At 42.6% G+C, this 23553-nt stretch overlaps 4 protein-coding genes and 1 pseudogene across 4 annotated transcripts; 3 read left to right on the plus strand and 2 right to left on the minus strand.

Moving 5' to 3' along the window:
* Positions 1-304: 304 nt before the first annotated feature.
* Positions 305-3898, plus strand: LOC115679077 (phenylacetaldehyde reductase-like). Its single transcript, XM_030602627.2, has 6 exons — positions 305-500; positions 1429-1598; positions 2311-2502; positions 2721-2883; positions 3161-3347; positions 3566-3898. The coding sequence occupies exons 1-6, from the start codon at positions 374-376 to the stop codon at positions 3708-3710; spliced, it is 984 nt and encodes a 327-aa protein (XP_030458487.1). The 5' UTR covers positions 305-373; the 3' UTR covers positions 3711-3898.
* A 216-nt stretch (positions 3899-4114) lies between these two features.
* On the minus strand, positions 4115-5246 carry LOC130137770 (uncharacterized). The gene is made up of 2 exons (XM_056309908.1): positions 5010-5246; positions 4115-4778 (listed from the first exon to the last, which is right to left on the minus strand). The coding sequence occupies exons 1-2, from the start codon at positions 5130-5132 to the stop codon at positions 4299-4301; spliced, it is 603 nt and encodes a 200-aa protein (XP_056165883.1). The 5' UTR covers positions 5133-5246; the 3' UTR covers positions 4115-4298.
* Positions 5247-5371: 125 nt separating this feature from the next.
* On the minus strand, positions 5372-15949 carry LOC115679253 (phenylacetaldehyde reductase-like; annotated as a pseudogene).
* A 3612-nt stretch (positions 15950-19561) lies between these two features.
* LOC130137833 (NAC domain-containing protein 2-like) lies at positions 19562-21414 on the plus strand. The gene is made up of 3 exons (XM_056310235.1): positions 19562-19826; positions 20253-20569; positions 20669-21414. Exons 1-3 carry the CDS (start codon positions 19574-19576, stop codon positions 21287-21289), a joined length of 1191 nt encoding a protein of 396 aa, XP_056166210.1. The 5' UTR covers positions 19562-19573; the 3' UTR covers positions 21290-21414.
* A 1434-nt stretch (positions 21415-22848) lies between these two features.
* LOC115679075 (photosystem II 5 kDa protein, chloroplastic) lies at positions 22849-23416 on the plus strand. Its single transcript, XM_030602625.2, has one exon. The coding sequence runs from the start codon at positions 22950-22952 to the stop codon at positions 23286-23288; it is 339 nt and encodes a 112-aa protein (XP_030458485.1). The 5' UTR covers positions 22849-22949; the 3' UTR covers positions 23289-23416.
* The last annotated feature ends 137 nt before the right edge of the window (positions 23417-23553 follow it).

A 23553-nucleotide genomic window follows, 5' to 3' on the forward strand; every position in this document is an offset into this window, starting at 1 on the left:
CACCATTTTCCTTTTAACATCTTCACGTAATGACAAGATAAAAGTGGCAGGGCTAGGAGAGAGGAGATATACAAGTTGGCCACTCTCGCTCGATTTACTCGAGTGATGACGTAAGGCTTGGCTTAAATTGCGTACGCCGACACGTCACACCGACAATTAAACCCCCCCTAGAAGAACATCCGCCACGTGGCGTTGCGCTTGGGTCGGCGCCGACGGGCGCCCGCGTTTTTGAAATGGGACATTGAACCGCGCGGGGGCTCTGCTATAAAGAGCACTCGTGGTTGCTCGCCAACTTCAACTGCAACTGCAGAGCGAGAGCCACCTCCACCTCCTCGAAACGAAGAAGGACTAGAAGAATAGGAGAAGGACGAAAATGAGCGCGACGGTCGGTGCCGGGAAGGTCGTGTGCGTGACCGGAGCGTCCGGTTACATCGCCTCGTGGCTCGTCAAGCTCCTCTTGGAGCGTGGCTACACCGTCAAGGCCTCCGTTCGCGATCTGAGTCCGTTCTCTATTCAACTCGTGTTTCTGTTTTCGTTCGAGTTCGTTTTTGCTTCGAGCCATGCCTTTTTGCGCGATAAGCGACCATCAACTGTCCCTGATAGACTGACTTTGCTTCCTGATGGTCTTGATTCTCTCTCTCGCGTTGTGTGTATATTTGTGTGATGTGGTCTACTTCGTCGTCATTTCGTGTAATTCTATGTCGTGGATGAATTTCGTGCATGTGCAGTTTCAGACTGTGGCCAAGTGAAGCAGTTTCTGTATGGTTTTTTTTTCCAACGACGTGCTTTGTAGAAAGGTTTTCCTTCTGCTTCTTTTTCGAGCATTTCGAGAGTATAGAGGAGTCATCTCGTGAGATTCTTGATTACCAGATGAGGGTGGTTAGAGGTATAATCAATCTGAATAAACCTTTTTTCATTTCGCCTGCACATGCCGAATGCGAGGTTATTCTTCCAGAACTGGGGTCATTGTGCCTTAGTTAGGATTGTTTTGCCAGCTCCGAACACATTCCCCAACGAGGTCATGAATTCTGTGGTATGCTCGTTATACTTTATGGCTTGTATTTGGTTATATTAAGAGTGATCTTGCGGCTGTTATTCGAATTCAATCCTGCATTGGTAGGCAAGGCAAATGAAAGAGAACATATATTCAGGAATCTTCAAAAAAGTTACAAGATCTTGGGTTTGTTCTCTCGGTATTGTTACACGAGGTTTTCAAATTTCAATAACAGTGCCATGCTCTTCTGGTGAAAAAACCAGATATCTCTGACATTCGTGAAAATGAATTCATTCGAACTTTTGTTGAAGAGCCATGATGTTGTCTGACTCGAGCCATTCCAGTTTAGTGGATGAGTTATGGTCATTGAATTTTGCGGCTTTCCTTATATCCAAACAGCTCATTTACAGTTATTCTTCTTGTCTCTCCAACAGATGATCCAAAAAAGACTGAACATCTGCTTGCACTTGATGGAGCGAAGGAGAGACTTCAACTGTTCAAAGCAAACCTGCTGGAAGAGGGTTCATTCGATCCTATTGTTGAGGGTTGTGCAGGCGTTTTTCACACTGCCTCGCCCTTTTATGATGATGTCAAGGATCCGCAGGTTTGGTTCCAGAATTCATACACTACTCCTAGCAGAGTAGTTTTTTTTTTCCCTTTTTCATTAATCGTTTTCTGCCACAATTTTATTTATTGAGGCCAACTAGCATGCTTCATGCTTATCCTGAGAGGGTAGGAATTTATTCAATATTAACCATAACCAAGTTCATTAACTTGGTCGCTCCTGTTTAGTTCTCTGACTAGAACTACACAGAACCAATGGAGATCCTTCTATTATTGAATATGTACCAAATTGAATTTCGTGAAGTTTGATGGGGTTGAGTGATAGCTTGAATTTTGATTTACTAATGAGGTGGCTCCATTATATAAGTTGACATTATTTCTGATACCAATTAAATCCTTCAGCATTTCATTTCTTATTTACATGATGTGTAACGTAATCAGTTAACATGACTAAAACATGCCGCGCCTTGCTAATTAGTGCCAAATGAGCACTTCATACCAAGTCAAACATGTAGCCTTGCCTTGTACCATGCCCTTGTCTTTGTCATATTTTAAGATTATGGATGTCAAAATGCTGGCTGTTCCTCACTGAGAAACCTTGACTTGGCGAGGGGAAAAAACTTAAGTAGGATTTATAATTCAAGTTCTAGGTATGTACTAAAAGATTTTATGACATGTAGTAACACAATTTAGTCTCTCATTATTTCATCTATCTTATCTCTTTTGGCTAATTAATTGTTATCATATTTCAGGCAGAACTACTTGATCCTGCTGTGAAGGGAACTCTTAACGTTCTGAAGTCATGTTCCAAAACACCTTCTGTGCAGCGCGTGGTCTTGACATCATCTATGGCTGCAGTTCAGTGCAATGGAAGACCGCTGACACCTGATGTTGTGGTGGATGAAAGTTGGTTTTCTGATGCAGACTTTTGCAGGCAAATGAACGTACGCATCTTGTCCAGTTTAATTTTATTGCCTCATGTATTATTTTCTACTGGTGCTAAGATGATGTTAACCACAAATCCAGCTGGGTGATTGGTGGAGGAGTTTGTCCCTATCATTTTGTTACATCTCAGTGGTTATCATAACGGCATCAAATTTGGAAGTGGCTTTCTTTTTCGTCATGAATGCATTATATGTCTCTAATTTTTGCCCCTTTGTAGATGTGGTATGTGCTCTCCAAGACTTTGGCTGAGGACGCTGCCTGGAAATTTGTGAAAGAAAAGGGCATTGACATGGTTACAATCAACCCAGCTATGGTGATTGGTCCTCTTCTGCAGCCAACACTCAACACAAGTGCTGCGGCGATCGCACACTTGATAAATGGTAATTTAGCGCAACTGTGAAAGTTCTCCAGATTACAGAGTTGTTTCGTTTTTCCATCGCATCAATCATGTACAATTGCATCGACAAACAGCTCTCCGCCTTAACTAACGAGGAAGTTGGCGCTGCTATTTTGTATCTTTACCATTCCAATTCAGTTTTATCAGTCGGGAGTCACTATTCAAGGGGGGGAATGATGAATGTTTACTGTCGTAACTTCTTGACAAATGTGATTATTTAATCGTACCAAGTTACCAATTTAGCAGTGATTCCAACTCAGGTGCACCAACTTTTCGAAATACAAGTATTGGATGGGTCCATGTCAAAGATGTCACAAATGCTCATATACTGGCATTCGAAGTCCCGTCGGCTAGTGGAAGATACTGTCTGGTTGAGAGGGTTGCACACTACTCCGAGATCGTGAGGGTCTTGCGTGAGCTTTACCCTTCTCTCCAGTTTCCAGAAAAGTAAGTATCTAGACCTTTTACCATTTACCCTGTCATGTGGGTAGTGAGCTGTAGAGTATCAAGGTTTTCGGAAGAGTATGATGTATGGCTGCTAACTAGGCACGAACGATAAGTTACATAGTCTACGACTCATCTTTCCCATGATGATGTCTATCTCGCGTCTGTTTGCTTCCTGAGGGAGATAGCTGATTTTTTACTCGAAATCGTCTCCTTCGCAGGTGTGCGGACGACGAGCCTTTCAAGCCCATCTTCCAGGTGTCCAAGGAGAAAGTGAAAAGCTTGGGCCTCGACTACATTCCCCTGGAGCAGAGTGTGAAGGAAACTGTTGAAAGCCTGAAGGAGAAGGAGTTTGTTAAATTCTGAGAGAATAATTTTCGAGTTTTCCCAAGTTAACAATGTAAGTGGGTGGGAGGCTTTTCACCCACTGTACTGGCTGTTGGTTCCCATGCTATCAGTGTTTTTGCAATATGAACAAGGTGAAGGAAGGCAGGGATCATAGATCTTCCTGCTCCTTTGCCCTCATCTTTCATTAATAAAACTGAGTAATGACATGTTTATTGGGGTTCCTTACCCTACACTTCTCCAATTTGCAAGGGTTTGTACCAAGCATCTTTATCAAATATAGAATTATCTATCCACGATACATAAATCTTTTCACGATATCTGAAGTTAAGTTCCTTTGCGTTAAAAAAACGTTCGAGGAGCATATTTTGTGACCCAAAAAAATCTACGAGCATGATAAGAAGAAATAATTTATCAAAATCATATGAGTAAATTAATCATCCTATTTCTTGTAAAACCTCCTATTTCAACCGCTGATCACAGATAGAGTCAATGGTATTATCATAAGAGCTCGCTTGTATATCTAATCACGTACGATGCTATAACGAATGATACGAGTTGATGGTAATTAAATTGGCAAAGTTATTCACCACTACTCGACGAGGATTTTTAGTGAGTGGATTGCGCCGGAAGCCAAGAGCTTCTGCTTGGATGTGATTTCGGGAGGAGAATTGCCGGTCGGCTACCAAATAAGAGGCCCGAGGCTCGCGGGCTGTATGACCATATGCTGAACTTGTAGATGCAAGCTGATCCGCATCCCACTCGGAGCTCGTACGATGTGCCATAAAGTTGGGGTGCGTACGGTTGTGATATGGCAGAACACTGTAGGCCGGTTGGTTGGTCTCGGGACTTGTTGGCTCGTGTTGAGCTCGTGATTTGGCATGGGTTGAAGGTCTTGCAAGTAGCCATTAATAGCCTTTTTCCGGCATTGATTCTTGCCGGGGTCATCGGGGCACTGTCGCTGTTGCCGTTTGGCTGATCACGGTTCTGTTCGTTCCTCTCCTTTGGCGGATGATCAGATTTCTGGCCGTTTTTCGAATGCTTTGCATTCTTGGGCGTGTAGACCTTGCACAGAACCCACTCATCCAACTGTCACAACGCACCATCACAAAGACATCAAAAATTCACGCTAACTGTAGTAAATAACAAGGAGAATTAAGATACGACAATGTCAACATGAACGTACGAATCCAGACCCTCTTGTCCTTCACTCCCTTCTTGTCTGTACTGGTGAAATGAGGATTCACTTTTGAAAAGAGAAACCTCGATACCCTACAGCGCTCACTACACACATAAGAGGGTAAGTGGTAAACTTCATACTTTTCTGGAAGCTGGAGAGAAGGGTAAAGCTCGCGCAAGATCTTCACGGCCTCGGAGTAGTGTGCAACCCTCTTGACGAGACAGTATCTTCCGCTGTCTGGCTGATGGGACCTCGAATGCCATTATATGAGCATTTGCAACATCTTCGACATTGACCCATTTCCCTATCTCTATCTTGGTATCAGAACTGGTGATAACAGTTTAATTAATCTCGGATTACATATCATTCGGATATTCTGATTGTGCTCTGATTCTGGTGCGAGCTAGAACAACTAGCAGTGAACTGGGTTAACAAGTTAAAACAAACGAAGTTGTCCTACTAAACTATTAGCACCAATAAAAAAATATTTGGGCCGTAGGCGTGGGACCTCATAAGAAGACTCTTGTTTATTGCTCAGTCCATCTTATGCATATATCAGCAACATTCTTTTTCCTTATTATCAACAGGAGTAAAGATGAACAGGGAAAATCCCATGATTCCTTCCTTTAAGATGTTCACATGCATAAAACACTTTCAAACATGAAAGAAGATAGCAAATAGGTAAAACCTCCCGTCTACATTTTTCCTAACTCGGGATGGAATTTCCTATTCATCAGAATTTAACAAGTCCCTTCTCCTTCAGGCTTTCAACGGTTTCCTTCAAACTCTGCTCCAGAGGAATGTAGTCGAGCCCCAGGCTTCTCGCTCTGTCCTTGGACACCTGATAAATCGGTGGAAAAGGCTTGTCATCCGCGCACCTGCGTGGAAAATATCGAGTCATTTTAGAGGAAAACTCATCTACCTTCACCTGAATCATGATACGAAAATCGAGTGAAGTCAATGCTCAACAGCACACCACGCACGCGGCGATGTGATTGCTCAAGTGTTCGATACTTGTACGTTGGAATAGTCAGACCTCAGACACGTGCATGTACACATGCAAAGCTAAACCAATGGCTAGTACTTGAACTGCTTACTTTTCAGGAAGCTGGAGAGAAGGGTAAAGCTCACATAAGATCCTCACGATCTCGGAGTAGTGTGCAACTCTCTCAACTAAACAATATCTTCCACTGGCTGACGGGACCTCAAATGCCAATATATGAGCGTCTGCCACATCTTTAACGTTCACCAGTCGCAGACTTGCATTTGGAAAAGTTTGCATTCCTGAGTTGAAATTGCACCGGATTAGAAGGAAAAATATTCTCTTGATTAGAAGGAACGGATGTAATAAAGCTCAAAAAATATTAGGATGACCTCTGTAATCTGGAAAACCTTCATGGTTACCACTGAATTACCATTTACCAAATTTGCGACTGCCGCAGCACTTGTGTTAAGTGACGGCTGTAAAAGAGGACCAATCACCAAGCCCGGGTTGATTCACGATCGGGTTGATTCGCGATCGGCTGGCCAAATCAAATCCGTCACCTCCCTAAAATCGGCCCACACTGGCCCAAAATACTTTCCCGCCATTTCCCGGAATCGGCGCCCGATTCGCGATCGGGTCCCCGGTCCACGTACCGTTTTCCTAGTTAGCCTTTTCCATTGGTCAGTATCCCGCGAGGGGCCAGCTTCGGGCGAGACGTACTAAAATCAAATGAGAAATAATATCCACTTCGTTAGATCCCGGAAATGGGTCGAAATTCAGGATGTTACAACTCTTCCCCCTTATAAAAATTTCATCTTCAAAATTTGTACTGTAAACTTATTTCATCAACAACTGGGGGTTTGACGTCATATGGCCTCTTTGCTTTTCCCAAACGGCACCTTATGTCCGTTGGTGCTCCCAATACACTTTGACCACTGGGACTGTCTTATTATGTGACCCATGATCCTTTCTGTCCTCAAGCTACACTTGCCTCTCCAAGTACGACGCTTCGTCGTCCACGTCTGTCTTCTCTTAACTTGGGTCATATTTGGTTCATATTTTCTCCACATCGACCGGTGGAATACGTCATATACTTAGGATAGATTAGGCGGCGAGGTAAATCGATAGGTCAGTTTTCTAATCTTTTCCAAAATATCAAACAATCCGACATACCTCGGCTCAACCTTTCTTTCTTGTCGTATTAGGGCAATCTTTTCATAGGGAACACTTTGACTCACATTTGGTCCCCAATCTCAAGTTCTAAAAGTCGTCGTTCCCGATCGTGTAATTTTTCTGACGACTCTACTTATCTGTCCGTCTCAAAGTCCCTTTCGCACTGCCAAAAGGTGCGCAGACCTAATCGGTCTATCAGCTATCCTCTCAACGGATCGTGTCTTTTCTGGCTTCTCAGCAATTCCACTACAACATCCTTTGGGGCAAGTTCCCATTTCTACATCGGAAATTTCCGACGGTCACATTAGGCTTCCCGGCTTATAGTGCTGTGCCTTTTCTCATGGGCACATCACACACTTGGTCATAAGCTTGGCCACATTTACTTTCACCCCATTTTTCCGGCAGTGTCGCCACAAATCCTAGCACATTTTGTACTGCCCGTGTGAACGTCGTAATTACTCTCATGGGTCTCAAATAAAATTTCTTTCTTACTCCCTACGTTGCTGGACACACCTTTGTGCTACTCGGGTGAACCTTATGCTTACTGCGGAAATTTCCATTCAAATTTTTCCTCCTCGAGTTTCGCCTCATCGGGTACACACAATCATTCCTAGAACCTCAAGATTTCTATCCCCGAATATATGGAAATCTGACTTCCTCTTATCGGCATTCACCTCAATGACTCTTCGTATCTCGTGATCCACATAATGCCATTTCTTGTTCTGGGCCTGGATTTCCAACTAATCCTCAAGGCGGTCAACAGATTCCACATCCAGTTCACCTCAAATTTAACTTCCAAGTCCCTGAGCCCTCCCAACGAGGTTCATTCCTTGATCACCCCATACGTCCCAATCGACTCACGACTTAGCGTATCTATTACTCATCCAGTCTTTCCATGGCGATACAGGGTGTTGCAGTCAATTTTCCGTTATGCGTCGGGTAATTCTTTTCACGTGGCCTCAACTGGCACGACGCATAATTTGCTACTCTACCGTGTTGCATCAACACACACCCAAGTCTTCTTAATGAAGCGTCACTATAGACCTCGAATCCTCCCGGTTCAGGTTGAATATTCAATACCGAGGCAATTATCAGCCTACGCTTTAGCTCTTGGGAACTCCGTTCACAGTGATCATTCCATTCAAACGGATTTTCTTCTCAATCAATCGTGCCCATAGCACGACTATCAACAAGAATCTTCTACAAAACGTCGATAATCGTCAGCTAAATCTAAGACACTGCCAACCTCCGTTATTGGCATCAATCTTGGCCACTTAGTCATCACCTCAACCTTAGTCGGGTTCACTGTAATTTCATTTCTCCTAGATTATATGTTGAGGGAATATTGTTCTATTGAGCCAAAATTCGCACTTGCCATACTTGGCGTGGAGTGCGTGTTTTCTCAAGGTTCGCAACACCTCAGTCAGACTCGCTTCTTGTTCCCAGGCTCCTCGAGTCTCCCAATACATCATCAACGAAGACCGTTATGAACTAATTCCATAATTCTTGGAACACTCGGTTCATTAGGTCCACAGAAGCAGCGAGGCATCCCTTAGCTCAATGGGCATTACTATGAATGCGTAGTGCCCATACCTCGTCTGTTAAGCAGTTGTAATTACATCCTCTTTCATGTCCTTAACGGAAAATTTCCAGTCCGTAACACAATCTTAGGAACATTTTCCTTTCGGAGTCTCCATTGGTGACATCAAGTTCGTGGTTCAATCTCGGAGAACACTGAGGTCCTTACAATTGATCAGATAGATCATCGATCCTCGGCAGTAGGTACTTACTATTTACCATTGACTGCTTCAACTGCCAGTAGTTTACATACCATCTCGATGTCCCGTCCGTTTTCCTTATACATAATACAGGAATTCCCCACGGGGGCACACTAGGGCGAATAAAATTTTACCCACGAGTCCTTACATCTGGACTTTCAATTCCTTTAATTTCCAACAGGGACATTCAATACTATCTCCTCGAAATTAGTTCCACTCCGGGGCCAATTCTTTCACGATTCCACTTCCCGTTCTAGTGGCAACCCCGAGATTTCTAAGGAAAGACCTCGGAAGGTTATCCGACTTTAGTTCCGTCATAGTCGGGTCAACCACATTCACCCCGTATCCTTTGCAACTATTATCGGATATCTAGTCACCTCAAGCGAGGGCATTCAAGGAATCGAGATTCCTCCTCGACTTTCCTGAAGATCAAACCTAAGACATCCAACCGGATTGAACTGGATCGTCCTATAGTGGCAATCCATAAAGGCTTTCCGTCTTATTAGCCAATCCATTCCAATTTTCAAATCAAAATTGTACCTGACCAACACTGTCAGGTCGATACTCTTTTCTCTACTCCCGGTCACTATCTCATAGTTATGACGCCCCAATGACATCAACACCTTATCATTCGAAAAGGGGTTCGTTATAACAAGCGTGGGTGCAAGCGCTATAAGCTTAGTCCCAACCGATCGAACAAATTCTCCAAGTTTCCACCTTTACTATTGAACTTAAGAAAGTTCCACTCGAGAGATTATTCCACCAGTTGATGCACTCGCCTATTGGCCACTATGTAAGCTTAACCCTACTGGCATTATTTCCGTTCATAGTAGTAATCACTGCTACCTCACCAAGACGACCGAATAGGAGAGAACCCAACCTCGAAGGAAAACGGAGAGGAGAGGGATCGAGAACGTACTCGGATCGCGGACGGAGGCGTTGACCGCGTAGCCGCGCCGCAAGAGGAGCTTGACGAGCCACGAGGCGATGTAACCGGACGCTCCGGTCACGCACACGACCTTCCCTTCGCCGACCGTCGCGCTCATCCTCGTCTTCTCCGATTCTGCTGCTTCTTCTTCTTCTTCTTTGCTCGCTGCAGTTTCGCGAGGTTCCTTCCGTCGCTCTTTGCTTTTCAATGGCGGCAGTAGCGCGCTTCGATGTCCATTTCACAGGCCGGCTCGTACGAGGACAATTCAACGTTGCGTAGGGACGACAACGTTTGACTTGTTCGGGTGCTTGTATGGTTAAAGCGAACGTGTATAATATTTCCCATAATAAATAGCGACATAGCGGCATTAGGTTAGGTTAGAATATTATAGTGATAGATTAAGAAAGGAGTTAAAATCCAACCAGGAGCCACCTCCCCATTGTGCTAGTCATACCACAATCATCTAAATATATGTAACATTCTGTCAAACCACTTTTCAAGAGGAAATTGTCCGATCACTCTTTAAAAAACTTACTATACGGATGTCCATTTAATCATATACTTTTCAATTTTGCCAGTTTAGTCATAAATCTTTGCGTCGAAATTTCAATTTAACCCTTCAGGCTAATTGTCGCCGGAAATCGACGACATGGTGGGTTGCCGCGCTGGACGGCTGGCAATGGCCTGAACACCACGTCAGAGGATTTCGGCGAAAATTAACTGGGAATACTATGTTGGAATTTAGCACAAAGATTTAGGATTAATTGGCAAAATTTTTATCCTCGTCAAGTTGCTGTGTATAACTTCAACGATTTAATCAGCACTGAACCATATCATTCGTCACCGCATCATAGGTGATTACATATACAAGCTAAGCGAAGGTCTCTAATATATACAAAAATTATCTACAAAGTCTTAAATATATTGTACTTTTATCAATTCAATCATAAATCTATTAATTATGTCAATTGAATCATAAATATTTTTCACGTTTTTCCAATTTTGGCTGAAAATCGCTGACGTGGATGCCGGCCGTTGTGGATAATTTTAAATAATATTTTAATATTTTATTGAATTTTTTTGAATTTTTCTTTTTCTTTCCTTCTTTTCTTTTTTTTCCTATCGTGGGCTGGCCGGCAAGGGCCAGAGACCCTCGCTTGGTCTGGGCGAGGGCCTCCAAGCCCTCCGCAACGCAGTCCTCGCCTGGATCTTGGCGAGGGTTGTGATCTTCACTACAAAAAAACTGGATTTTTGCCACGAAAATTTGCGACGAAAAAATTTTCGTTGCAAATTTGCGACAAATTTTCCAACGAAAAGTAAAATTCGTTGGAAATTTCCAACAAAAATTTTCGTCGTAAAATTCGTTGGAAATTTCCAACGAACTATATTTCGTCGCAAAATTCGTTGGAAATTTCCAACGAAAAAATTTTCATTGGAAAATTAGTTGGAAATTTCCAACGAAACAAAATTCGTTGGAAAATTCGTTGTAAATTTCCAACGAATTACAAAAACCCAGTCTTGTTCGGCATTTTTATATTCGTTGGAAAATTTGTTGGAAAATTCCAACGAATTTTTCAACGAATTTCAATTTTCCGGGCAATTATTTCAGTTTGTGCAATTTTCGTTGGAAAATTCGTTGGAAATTTCCAACGAATTTTCCAACAATTTCAATTTTCGGGCAATTATTTCATTGTATACAATTTTCGTTGGAAAATTCGTTGGAAATTTCCAACGAATTTTCCAACAATTTCAATTTTTGGGCAATTATTTCATTGTATACAATTTTGTTGGAAAATTCGTTGGAAATTTCCAACGAAAAAATTTGTTGGAAATTTCCAACGAATTTTCCAACGAATTACAAAAAACGGTACCGTTCGGCCACCGCCACCGTCCAACCGACTCGATCTCTCTCTTCCTTTCTCGGCCGCGTGAGGCTGCGAACCGCCGCCGCCGGTCCGCGGGCCTCGCCGGCCATGGCGAGGGCCGAGCTCGCCATGGCCGGCGAGCTCGGCCCTCGCCGCCGGCAAGGGCCATTTTTCGGCCAAAAAAATTTTTGAAATTGAAATTTTTCGACCAAAAAAAAAATTTGATGGAAAAAAACTTTCCACGATTTTTCAATCAAAAAAAAATTTGTAATTTCCAACGAAAAAAATTCGTCGGAAAAAAAATTCGTTTCAACGAATTTAGTCACGAGTTTTCCAACGAAATTTCCAACGAAAATATTTTCGTCGCAAATTTCCAACGAAAATTAAAATTTTTCGTCGGAAAATTTTCCAACGACCTATTACCAACGAATTTTTTTTCGTTGGAAAATTCGTTGGCTTCAATTTTTCGTTGGAAATTTCGTCGGAAAAAATCAGTTTTTTTGTAGTGCTTGGCGAGGGTTGTGATGCTCTCGCCCAGGCTAGGCAAGGCGTCGCTGGCCCTCACCTGTGACTGTGATGCAGAGTTGTAAAAAAAAAAGGGCAAAATGATAAAAATTTGAAAAATAATATTATAAAAATCTCGGGTGAAAATCTATGATGCTGGCCTTCATCATGCAATTGCTCCCGTGCAGAAACACTTGAAGACGGGAACGAACAGCCTCCAACTGACATTTCTAACTTGGGAAAGTTCTCCCTCAGGCTTTCAACAGTTTCCTGCAAACACTGGTCCAGCGGAACGTAATCGAGCCCCAAGATTCTCACCTTCTCCTTCGACACCAGAGAGATCGGCACGAAAGGCCCGTCGTCCGCGCACCTGCGGAGACAAATTTCCAAGTAACATCAGCTATATATCTCGCTCGGAAGCAAGCAGACACAAGTTACGCATCATGGGAAAGAAACCGAGACGTGGACTTCAGTAACTTCTCATTCGTGCCTAGTTAACAACCATACATCATTCTCTCCTGATTAGGAGGAAGTGGGTTTTAGAAGAAGAGGAAAAGTAACATTGACTGAAATGGTAAAGGTCTGAGCTACTTACTTTTCTGGAAGCCGGAGAGAAGGGTAAAGCTCGCGTAAGCTCTTCACGATCTCGGAGTAGTGTGCAACCCTCTCGACTAGACAGTATCTTCCGCCGGCTGACGGGACCTCGAATGCCAGTATATGAGCATTTGCAACATCTTTGACATCGACCCTTCCCATCGCTGCGTTTGGAAATGTGGGTGCATCTGGGTTGGAATCACACGCACGCCACATTAGAAAGAGAGATACACTCCTGGTTAGAAGGGATGTAATCATATAACAAAACTTCGAAGATATTAGGCTGCTGCATCGAACAGGGATGGTAGAAAATCGATGGCAATGAAGCGGGTGATGGTGTACCTCAGTTCGACTAAGAAGAATTATATCGACATTGACGACAAGATGAGGACTGTACCGAATAAGAGAGGCGCTGCTGACGACTCAATCAAATTGGTGAATTGGTACAATTAAACAATCGTGGTTTCAAGAAGTTATAGCGGTATTCATCTTTCCTCCCCTCAAATGGTAACTTCCAACAGATAAAACTGAATTGGGACGGTAAACAAACAGAGTAGCAGCACGAGCATCCTTGTTAATTAGGCCAGAGAGCCGTTTGTTAATGCAATCATGCATGATGTATAGAATGGAAACACAAAAACAACTCTGCAATCTGGAAAAATTTCACGGTTACTGGTGAATTACCATTTATCAGATTTGCAATCATCGCAGAACTTGTGTTTAGTGTTGGCTGCAAAAGAGGACCAATCGCCATAGCCGGGTTAATAGCAACCATGTCAATGCCCTTCTCTTCCGCAAATTTCCAGGCAGCGTCCTCGGCCAAAGTCTTGGAGAGCTCATACCACATCTACGAGGGAGCGAAAACGAGAGAGATAAGACATTTGTGACAAAAAAGAAAACCACTTCCAAATTGATGCCGTTGTGATAACCAGATGTAACAAAATGAAATGGAACAACTCCACCAACCAGCCAGCTGGTTTTGTGTCAATAACCAGAACTATAAAATGGGAGAGATCGCTTCAAGAGGAGTTGTCGACAGTGCACTGTTAGATTCCATTCATGTTGATCATCTCAGCACCAGGAGAATACAATACGAGACTATACAAAATTAAACAGGACAAGATGCGTACGTTATTTTTCCTGCACAAGTCTGGATCAGAAAACCAACTTTCATCCATCACAACATCATGTGTCGATCTTCCATCGTACGCAACTGCAGCCATAGATGATGTCAAGACCACACGCTGCACAGAAGGCGTTTTGGAACTTGACTTCAGAACATTGAGAGTTCCCTTCACAGCGGGATCAAGTAATTCTGCCTGAAACATGATAATGGTTAATGAGCCAAAAGAGAAAACCTAGCTGAAATAATAAGAGACTAACATGCTACTATATGAGCTATTTGGCTAGTTCATAAAAGAAACATATCAAAGTCGAGAGAAATCCATTCGTAAGCAGGTTTTGTTTGTCATCAATTATCAAGTAAAAGATGTAAAGAATCAATGAAAATTTGAATATTTCAGAGACTGAGGTAAAAATTAGGTAAGTCCTATTATTCACATGCTCTTATTTCCTGGCCTGTAAAACTTCCGCATGTAAAGCAACAAAATGAGATAGACAGCTAAACTATCATTGCACTAAAACAAGAATACATTGGCGTGATACCAGACTAAAGGTACAGAAGCGCATAACCAAAAGAAAAGCTGGACAACTTGAAATCATATATGGAATTGACCCCAACCCATTTTCACAAACAATTTGCAAAGCTGTACATCAGAAGGTGGTGATAGATGGACTCGAAGAAAATATCAGACTATGCAAATCAAAGATCAGAAGAGTACGGTCAACAGTTTCCAGGCACCCTTCGTTCCTTTTCGTAATCAAAAGGCAAAGCAAAAGGTATGGCAATGCTAAACATGAAGCATGCTAGTTGGCCTCAATAAACAAAAATGTGGCATAAAAGGATTAATGAAAAAGGGCACAAAAACTACTCTGCAAGAACTAGTGTATAATTTCTGGAACCAAACCTGAGGATCCTTGACATCCAGATAAAAGGGCGAGGCGGTGTGAAAAATGCCTACACAACCCTCAACGACAGATCAAACGAACCCTCTTCCAGCAAGTCGGCTTTGAACAGTTGAAGTCTCTCCTTCGCCCCATTAAGTGCAAGCAAATGTTCAGTCTTGTTTGGATCACCTGTTGGAGAGACACGAACAATTACAGTGAATGAGCTGCTGGAATATAAGGAAAGCCACAAAACTCAATGGCCACTGCTCATCCACTAAACTGGAATGGCTCGAGTCAAACAACATCATGGCTCTTCAACACAAGTTCGAATGAAGGCATTTTCTTGAGAGTCGAAGATGTTCAGTTTTTTCCTCAACTAAATGATTCGGAGCATGGCACTCTTACAGAAATTCGGAAACCTCAAGCAACAGAGGAAACAAAACCCAAGATCATAACACATTAGTGTTCTCTTTCATTTGCCTAGCCTACCACTGCAGGAATAATTTGAATTACAGCTGCAAGATCACTCTTATTATAAACAAATACAAGCCATAAAAGATAACCAGCGTATCAGACAGATCATGGACTCATTGAGGAATGTCTCTGGAGCTGGCAAACAATCCTAACTAAGGCACACTAATCCAGCTCTGGAAGAATTACCTTGTATTCGGCATGCGCAGGCCAACAGAAAAAGGTTATTTAGATTGATTATACCTTCAACCACCCTCATCTGGTAATCAACAATCTCACGAGATGACAACTCTGTAGTCTAGAAATGCCCGATAAAGAAGCAGAACGAAAACCTTTCTACAAGGCACACCATCGGAAAAAAAAGCAGCCACTACAGGATAATTGTAAAAACCTACTCAGGTAAAACCCACCAGCTCCTAACACCTCGATTACTTCAAAACAATCCAGCTAAACAGAAATTACTTCACTCGGCCACAGTCTGAAACTACTTATGCACGAAACGTTCATCTACGACATCAGAATTACACGAAATGAGACGACTTAGAAGCTGTCGGACAAGATACACAACACGGCCGAATCAAGATCATCAGGAAGCAAAATCAGTGGATCATGACCAATTAACGGGAACGAAAGGTATCGAGAACGGACTCAGATCGCGAACGGAGGGCTTGACAATGTAGCCACGCTGCAAGAGAAGCTTGACAAGCCATGAGGCGATGTAGCCGGACGCTCCGGTCACACACACGGTTTTCCCGGCACCAACGGTCGCGCCCATTCTCCGTCTTGGCCGATTCTTGTTGTCCTTCTTCTTCGTTTCAGGAGGTTGTTCTTGCTCTGCAGTTCGGGAGTCGCCATCGGTGCTCTTATGCCAGAGTTGCGCTTCAAAATAAAATGGATCCGACCTCTACAAAGTCATGTTCGACTTGCCGACAGGAGCCAAGATGTCTGTTTGCCGGCATCGATTAGGTAGTGGCGTTTGCATTTGTATTAATCTCAAGATTCTCAACTCAAACTTAAAATAAGAACAGTGGTGGGAAACACACAAACAACATTATTGATTCTAATACGTACATGACAAAACCATGCAAAAATACAAAAATAAAAAACAAAACCTTTCTACATCCCAAATAAAAAGACTTGGCGTCATGAAAAAGGTCGGTATAAAATAATAACAACTTGTCCAAATTATTCGGTCTCTCCGTTAATAATTACTATGGCGATACGTGTTCCCTCGCCACTCTATATAATCAATCTAAAACAAATGCTTATTAATTTAACCCTAATAAAATCGCTTTCCGAAAATTACGGACATGAAAAACACAATTCGGACCTTCTGTGTACTACGAAGTTAGTAATCCAACTGAGATTCCACAGGTAGCTTTATATCCTACGTATTATTAACTGACGTCGGAATTTCCAGATGTCGCATACCCGAACCAAACCAAAACACATTCTCGTCCACGAAGAATGTGAACCCTTCCAAGAACATCTAAGCGACACTGCGAACCAAACTATGAACTCCAAGGCTCGCATTATCTCAACTCATCATACCGTCCAATTCGACTGTAAATGAAGAATTCTCCCAGAAAATTTTAATTCACCAGTGAATATTGTCAAAATGTTATTTCACAACCACAAAGTATACACACGCAGACAAACAAAAAAAATTCTCATGGAGGAGGGAGGGAGATAGGGGTGTGCAAAACGGACCGCCCGGACCGGACTGGACCAGCCGGTTTGGTCCGGTTCCCGAGAGTGTCGGTCCGGTTCTCGGTTCCTAAAAGTGAAATCAGTGTCTAGGTGGTCCGGTTCTCAGTTTCAAGGGGGAACCGGCCCGACTGGATCGGACTGACTACATATACTTCTTTTTTTTTTTATTTCTTCAAAAAAATTAGTAAAATATGAACTAAACCTAAGTGAACTTCATTGACATAGATTCATTGACAAAAATTAGTAAAACATGAACTAAACTCTAAATGACCGGTTCCATTAGACCGAACCGGAACCGGATCGAGAACCTATCACCCCTAGAAAGAGATCATCAGAGAGTGCAGCCACAGAAGACAAAGAAGAAGCAGCGCATTGCAGCCAGGGCTAGGGACTCTAGCACCACGATGACCATTCAGAGCACATCGTCCACGACGAAGTCGATTAGCCTGAAGCTTCGTGTCGTGAGGTGCGAGAAGAAGCCGAACTTCGGCCAGCGGAAGACCGACGTCGGTAGCGAGAACTATAATTCCGACAGCCTTTCCGATCACCGTAGACCACTACACGTACATTGGGCTAGAGATTCCGCCGATGCTGGTGACTTCACTACTGTAATGATTCTCTCTCTCCATGTCTGGGTAGGTTAGGATTCTTTTTTTAAAGAAAGAAAACCCGATCCTTGAATTGAACCGAACTTACTGGAACTGTGTTTTCGGTTCGGGTCACAATAACCATACAACAAACATGTGCTGTTTGGGTTGTGTCAGATGGAAACCAACTCAAATTGAATCAAACAGTTGACACTCTATGCGCCAAGCTCTCTAGCTTTGATATCATGAAAGATTTTTTGGGATTACTGCCAATCGTTTTAAAGTATGAAGCTATGTTTGGTCACCTGGATTTCTAGTCTGGATAAGACTGGATAAGAGAGGATATGAAATTCATGATTTTTTTTACATCCTATCCACTGTTTGGTAAATCGCAATTATAAAGCCGGATTTATTCACATCCTATTATGTCTATCGTTTGGTATCAACGGCATATCGGTACAAATGAATCTAAAAATTGCACAAGCTAAGACGGTAAGAATCTCTCAGGTCATTCTTGCCCACTTCATTTTTATTTGCTTATTTTCTTTATTATTTTTTCCTCTCTCTTTTAATTCTTTTCTTTTTTTTGTTCTTTTTTACTCTTCCATCATTCTCTAATAAAATTTTATTAAATAGTAAACTATACTAATATATCTAAAATACTGAAATACCTGAAATATGTAATAAATATAAATATTAAATATATATTTAATAATATTATAAGATCGAAAGAAATCCCATCCACCTTTATCCCAACTTCCCTGTGAGAAAATTTTATCTGGGCTATATCCCTCTTATAATTCTATCCGACTTTATCCTATTTTAAATAAGATCCAAACACATGATAGGATAAATTTTATCATATCATGAATTTTATCCTGACTACTAAACGTAGCCTAAGCTATTAGATGGAGATGTAATTTGATATTCAAATATTTCAACACTTTCGAAGTTATGGTTTTCAAAAAACTATTCTAAAAACGCGTATTACTAAAATATATGTAAGGTACACCAGTTATAATAAGTGCTATCCAAAATAGACCCCTAAAAACCTTAAAGAGTCCTTTAGTTTAGTTTAGGCTTCTTTCTACTGTAATTGGGCTTTTCAAGACTAACTTAACAAGCAATAGTTGGGGTCAAAGTCATTGGATTGTCGTTTACTGATTTCGGAGCCTAAAACTAATTGGGGTTGAACATAAATTAAAATCAATTAAACAACTTTTACATGTAACAATTAAAACAGTAAATCATCTTAGTTGGGTGAATTGACCCCATCAAAATACATAAAGAATTGCCATTAAGGTGTTTAAGCCTCAATATATTTACAGAACATCTTATTAATGTTGAAGCAATAAAGTTCTAGATAATGCTAAGCTATATATCAAAATCACATATCATCAGTTAATATCAATTTGTCTGTGAAATCACGGACATGTCGGTACAAAACGGATAATCAATTAAAATATATTTTAGAGCGATTTGCATCTTAATCGATCACTAATTTTGGTCGGTGTCTCAAAATCAAAGAGGCAAGTTTAGTTTTTAAGATTGAGTTATGTTATGTTAAACTCAAAAGGTGCGGGGGCAACTATAGTTTAAATTTTTTGAAGACAAATTTATTCAACGCCTAATAGAAATTCCTACGGCTACGAAAATTCGCCAAAGTAATTTACGGAAATTTATTAAATGATAAAGAAATCAAGAAGGAGAAGATGATTGTTAGGTTCCTAAACCCTTCCAGATATACTTCTCACGTTGGAGTTGGATTCCTAGCTTGAGTCGGTCAATCCAAATATTATATACAAGAGGCGGGTGATGGTTTTTGCCCATTAGTCAGCGGAGGAGTTTTTTGCCATGACAAAAAATTGCGAGGCGTGTTTGTGAATTACTTCCCGAAGAAATCGCAAGAGTTTTGAAGCCAAGAAGTCTAGTGGAAAGATTTCTTAAGTCTTTGGTGAGATTGAAAGATTGTTTTGTCAAAGATTTTTCTGTTGTTCTTCACATTAGGTACACACTTAGAGCAAGAGAGGCACTATCATTAAGGCAAGATGGAGAACAATGATCGGTGCCACGACCGTGCTTGCGATGATCAGCCAAAGGGAATGCACGTCAACCGTCAACGGGAAGTCGGTGTCGTCCCATGCACGCCGTCTTCGAGCCAAGAATTGGTGGCGGCAGCGCCATCATCCGAGGACGAGTTCCCGCTCGAGTTTCCATTCGGGTACATATTTGCCCCCACCGACCAGGAGCTCATTCTCCATTACTTGAAGCCCAAAGTCATGGGCGATCCAATTCCGCTCAGTGACTTGTTCGCCGACGTCGATCTCTACAAGTTCGACCCCAGAAAGCTCATCGGTACGTACATATACGCGGCCAATACATAGACTCGAATTCTGTGTGTGTTTTGTCTATCGTTTCAGCATTCAATTAGGCTTGTAATGTACGTGCATGCATGCTTGAAGATGAGATTTCTTGTTCGGTCGTTCCTCTCTCTTTGAATTTCTTGGCTCTCTTTGGGCTTGTTTGGTTTTCTCTTTCTTCGACTTTCTTGGCGTTTCTTTGATCTGTTTTTTTTATCTCTTTCGGAATGTATTTGAATAGAAACTGTTTCTTATTTTACATGCACGCTTGGCGTAAATAGATATGTCTGAGTGTATAGGTAGAGTGCCATACACAGTGAACGAGTCTTGTTAAAGAGTAGTTTATTCGGCGGTATAGTTAGAAACTATGTGCAAATACCAAAGAAATTACTCAGATGCAACTCATTGTACGATTCTCCAGAGAACCGCGAGGGAGTGGGAAAAGATGGAGACGAGTGGTACTTCTTCACTCCGAGGGACAGGAAGTATCCAAACGGGTCGCGGCCGAATCGTTGCACGCCCAGCGGGGTTTGGAAGGCGACTGGGAAGGATAGCATCGTCCTGATGGAGAATAGAACGATCGGATATAAGAGGTTGTTGGCCTTCTCTCCTTCCTTTCGGGGAACCTCGCAAAGACGAAGCGACGGGACGGCCTTGAATATGCATGAGTATAGATTGGAGGAGGACGAGAAGAGGATCCACACCAGTAGAGACGAGAAGGGAGTGAAGGACAAGAGGGTTTGGATTCATCCGTTCATGTTGACATTATCGTATCTTAGTTTTCCTTGCCATTACACTTAGTGTGAATTGACGTCTTTGTTTTGTGCATTGTGGCAGTTAGATGAGTGGGTTCTGTGTAAGGTTTACACGCCCAAGCATGCAAAGCATTCGAAGAACGGCCAGAAATCTGATCATCCAACAAAGAAGAGGAACAAACAGAACCATGATCAGCCAAACGGCAACAAAGACAATGCCCCGACGACCGCTGGCAAAAATCAAGGCCAGAAAAAGGCTATTATTGTTAACGATGGTTACTTGCAAGAGCTTCAATCCACGCCAAATCACGAGCTCAACATGAGCCAACAAGTCGACGTGGTCGACAATTATCAACTGCCTCAGAGTTCTCAGATAAGTGCTCTCGGCGGTCTGGAGAACGACCGACCGGCCTACAATGTTCTGTCACATCGCAACCATATGCACCCTAACGTAATGGCACATCGTCCAAGTGGGATGAGGATCAACATGCATCTACAAGTTCAAAGTGTGGTCACGCAGCCTGCGAACCTCGAGCCACCTACTTGGCAGCCGACCGGCAATTATCCTCCTGAATCGCATCCAAGCAGGAGCTCTTGCCTTCCAGCGCATTCCACTCGCCAAAATCCTCGTCAAGTAGTGGTGTACAGCTTCAACGATTTAATCAGTACCAACCCATATCATTCGTTACCGCACAATAGGTGATTGGTATGCAAGCGAGCTCTTATGGCATACATTGACTCTAGCTATCATTAGCAGTTGGGATTGGAGGTTTTACTAGGGTTAGGATCGTTAATTCACTCATGTGAAATTGATACTTCTCTGTTGTTATACAGATTTTGTCGATTGTACCCAAAACATGCTCGTCGAGTGTCAGAAAATAAAAAGCAAAGAAGCGTTGAACTTTGATATTCGTGAGAAAATTTATGCATTGAGGATAGTTTCATGACAATGCTTGGTACGAACTTCTGGATGCAACCTCCAGGCCAAATGGAAGAACATATGTTCTATATGTTTCAGCTAAAAAAAATGAACAGAAAACGAAAACTATCTCTTGGATTTTGTGGTGTTTTATTGCCCATGTTACTACTTTTCTTTGCTAATTAAACAAAATTGGCCTCGTCTTTTTGGATTGTTGTTTGTGAAGTTTCATGTATGAAGGTAAATGAAAATAACTTAAGATGTTCCTTTGAATGATTCTATGGGTGGGCGGGGTCTCAAAGCCCCTGCCCAGGCCGGCCACCTGGTTCATCGGCCGATATCGGAAAAAAGTCCCAAGCCCGGCGAGTGAGCCAAAAGAAAGTGGCCAAGTCCGCCCATTCTCCAGGCAGGCTACGCTGACGTGAGAAGAAACATTATCTGAAAACAAGAACGTTGTATCAGATAACGTCGACAATAGAGATTTCTCAACTGTGACCTAATAGACCACCAGGGGTGGACCTGGACCTGTTGACTCCCCAGCATGAGCTGCCCGCTCCCGGCGGGCGGCTAGCCCTTATAACATTTTGATTGAACATGGAGGAACTTTGTGTAGAACAAATGTTGAAAGACAGCCCAATTTTGTCCAGCGGCTCTAGGATTTTCCTCGTCACTCTCTCTGCATGACGGTCAAGTGCTTTGTGCAACAAGTAAAGACAAGATAGGAAGTCGTGTTGTTTCCCTGAAACATTGGCAATCTGATTCAGCTCGATTACCCCTTTATAACATTATTGTGTAAATGTGCATTTTATCCCTGACTTTTTTAAAAAATAGAAAATCCTGCTTCTTTTCCTGGTTCTTATGGAGTCTCTTGCTCGACACTAGCAGAATTTGCAAATCTTTCGAATGGTTTTTACTAATGGAAGTAAGAACTGAACCACTGGAGAAGTTCTAGGAAGGTCAGTGTGATCTCAAACTTTTAGTTTGAATTGATGACTTGTCTGGAGCTAAAATCATGAGCCTTCATCATATCCAAGTCCCAGCTGCTTCCTGGGATATATATGACTATACTGTGCATACAATCCAATATTTCTCCGGCATTCGTCGACATCATTCCTTTGTACAAAGATTTCCAATAAAGTGGTAAGACAAAAGTTATTTTTTTGGGGGGGAAAACAAAAACAAAAACAAAAACTGAAATGCCAAGAACTTTCTAGCCCAGGCTTTCCTCGCCACCGGTTTCTCTTCAGATAACAAAAGATACACGTGGCAAGCACCCATTAGGGCCATACTTGTCTCAAGATAAGGAAATGGATGATGCCCTCTCTCCCCAACAAGGGCTTTGCGTTTCCATTCTTCTTCACAACCCACAAACATAAAGTTGCAAGTGAGAGAAGCTGAGAAGAAAGAAAGCGAAACGCTCACTCAACCAACACTCGCAGCAGCAATGGCTTCCATGACCATGACAGCCTCCTTCCTCGCCGGCTCGTCGGCTGTGGTCGGCAAGCTACCCTCGGCCAAGGCCTCCACAAGAGGCCTCGTCGTGGCCAAGGCCTCGAGAGCCACCGAGGCCGAGAAGGCCAGCCTCGAGTTCAATGCCGACAAGGAAGAGAGAAGCAGTGGGAGGAGGGACTTGGTCTTTGCCGCTGCAGCTGCGGCCGCCTGCGCCGTCGCGAGGGCCGCCATCGCAGATGAAGATGAGCCGAGAAAGGGTACTCCCGAGGCCAAGAAGAAGTATACTCCTATCTGTGTGACCATGCCCACCGCTCGCATCTGCCACAAATGAGGGTCAAGAATTGGCAACTCCTTTTCCCCCACCCTTGATTTCGTGTTGATTTGGGAATGATATATGTGTAAAACCTTGTATTCTAGTTTCTTGCTATCTTGGGACCAATCGATCACCATTCTATCTAAGTCCGCTTCTTTGGTCTGAGTCACACTCCCCTCTTGCGTTCCAACTTGAATGTTTTTTGCATCAAATTGTTTCGATGTCAGGCTATCCTTTCTTACTCGCGCGGGTACGATTCTGGGTAGTTATCGGGCAGTGAACG

Source organism: Syzygium oleosum, unplaced genomic scaffold, assembly GCF_021117445.2.
Source record: "Syzygium oleosum isolate NSW1041296 unplaced genomic scaffold, Sole_v2.1 Sole_v2.03, whole genome shotgun sequence".
Lineage (NCBI taxonomy): Eukaryota > Viridiplantae > Streptophyta > Magnoliopsida > Myrtales > Myrtaceae > Syzygium > Syzygium oleosum.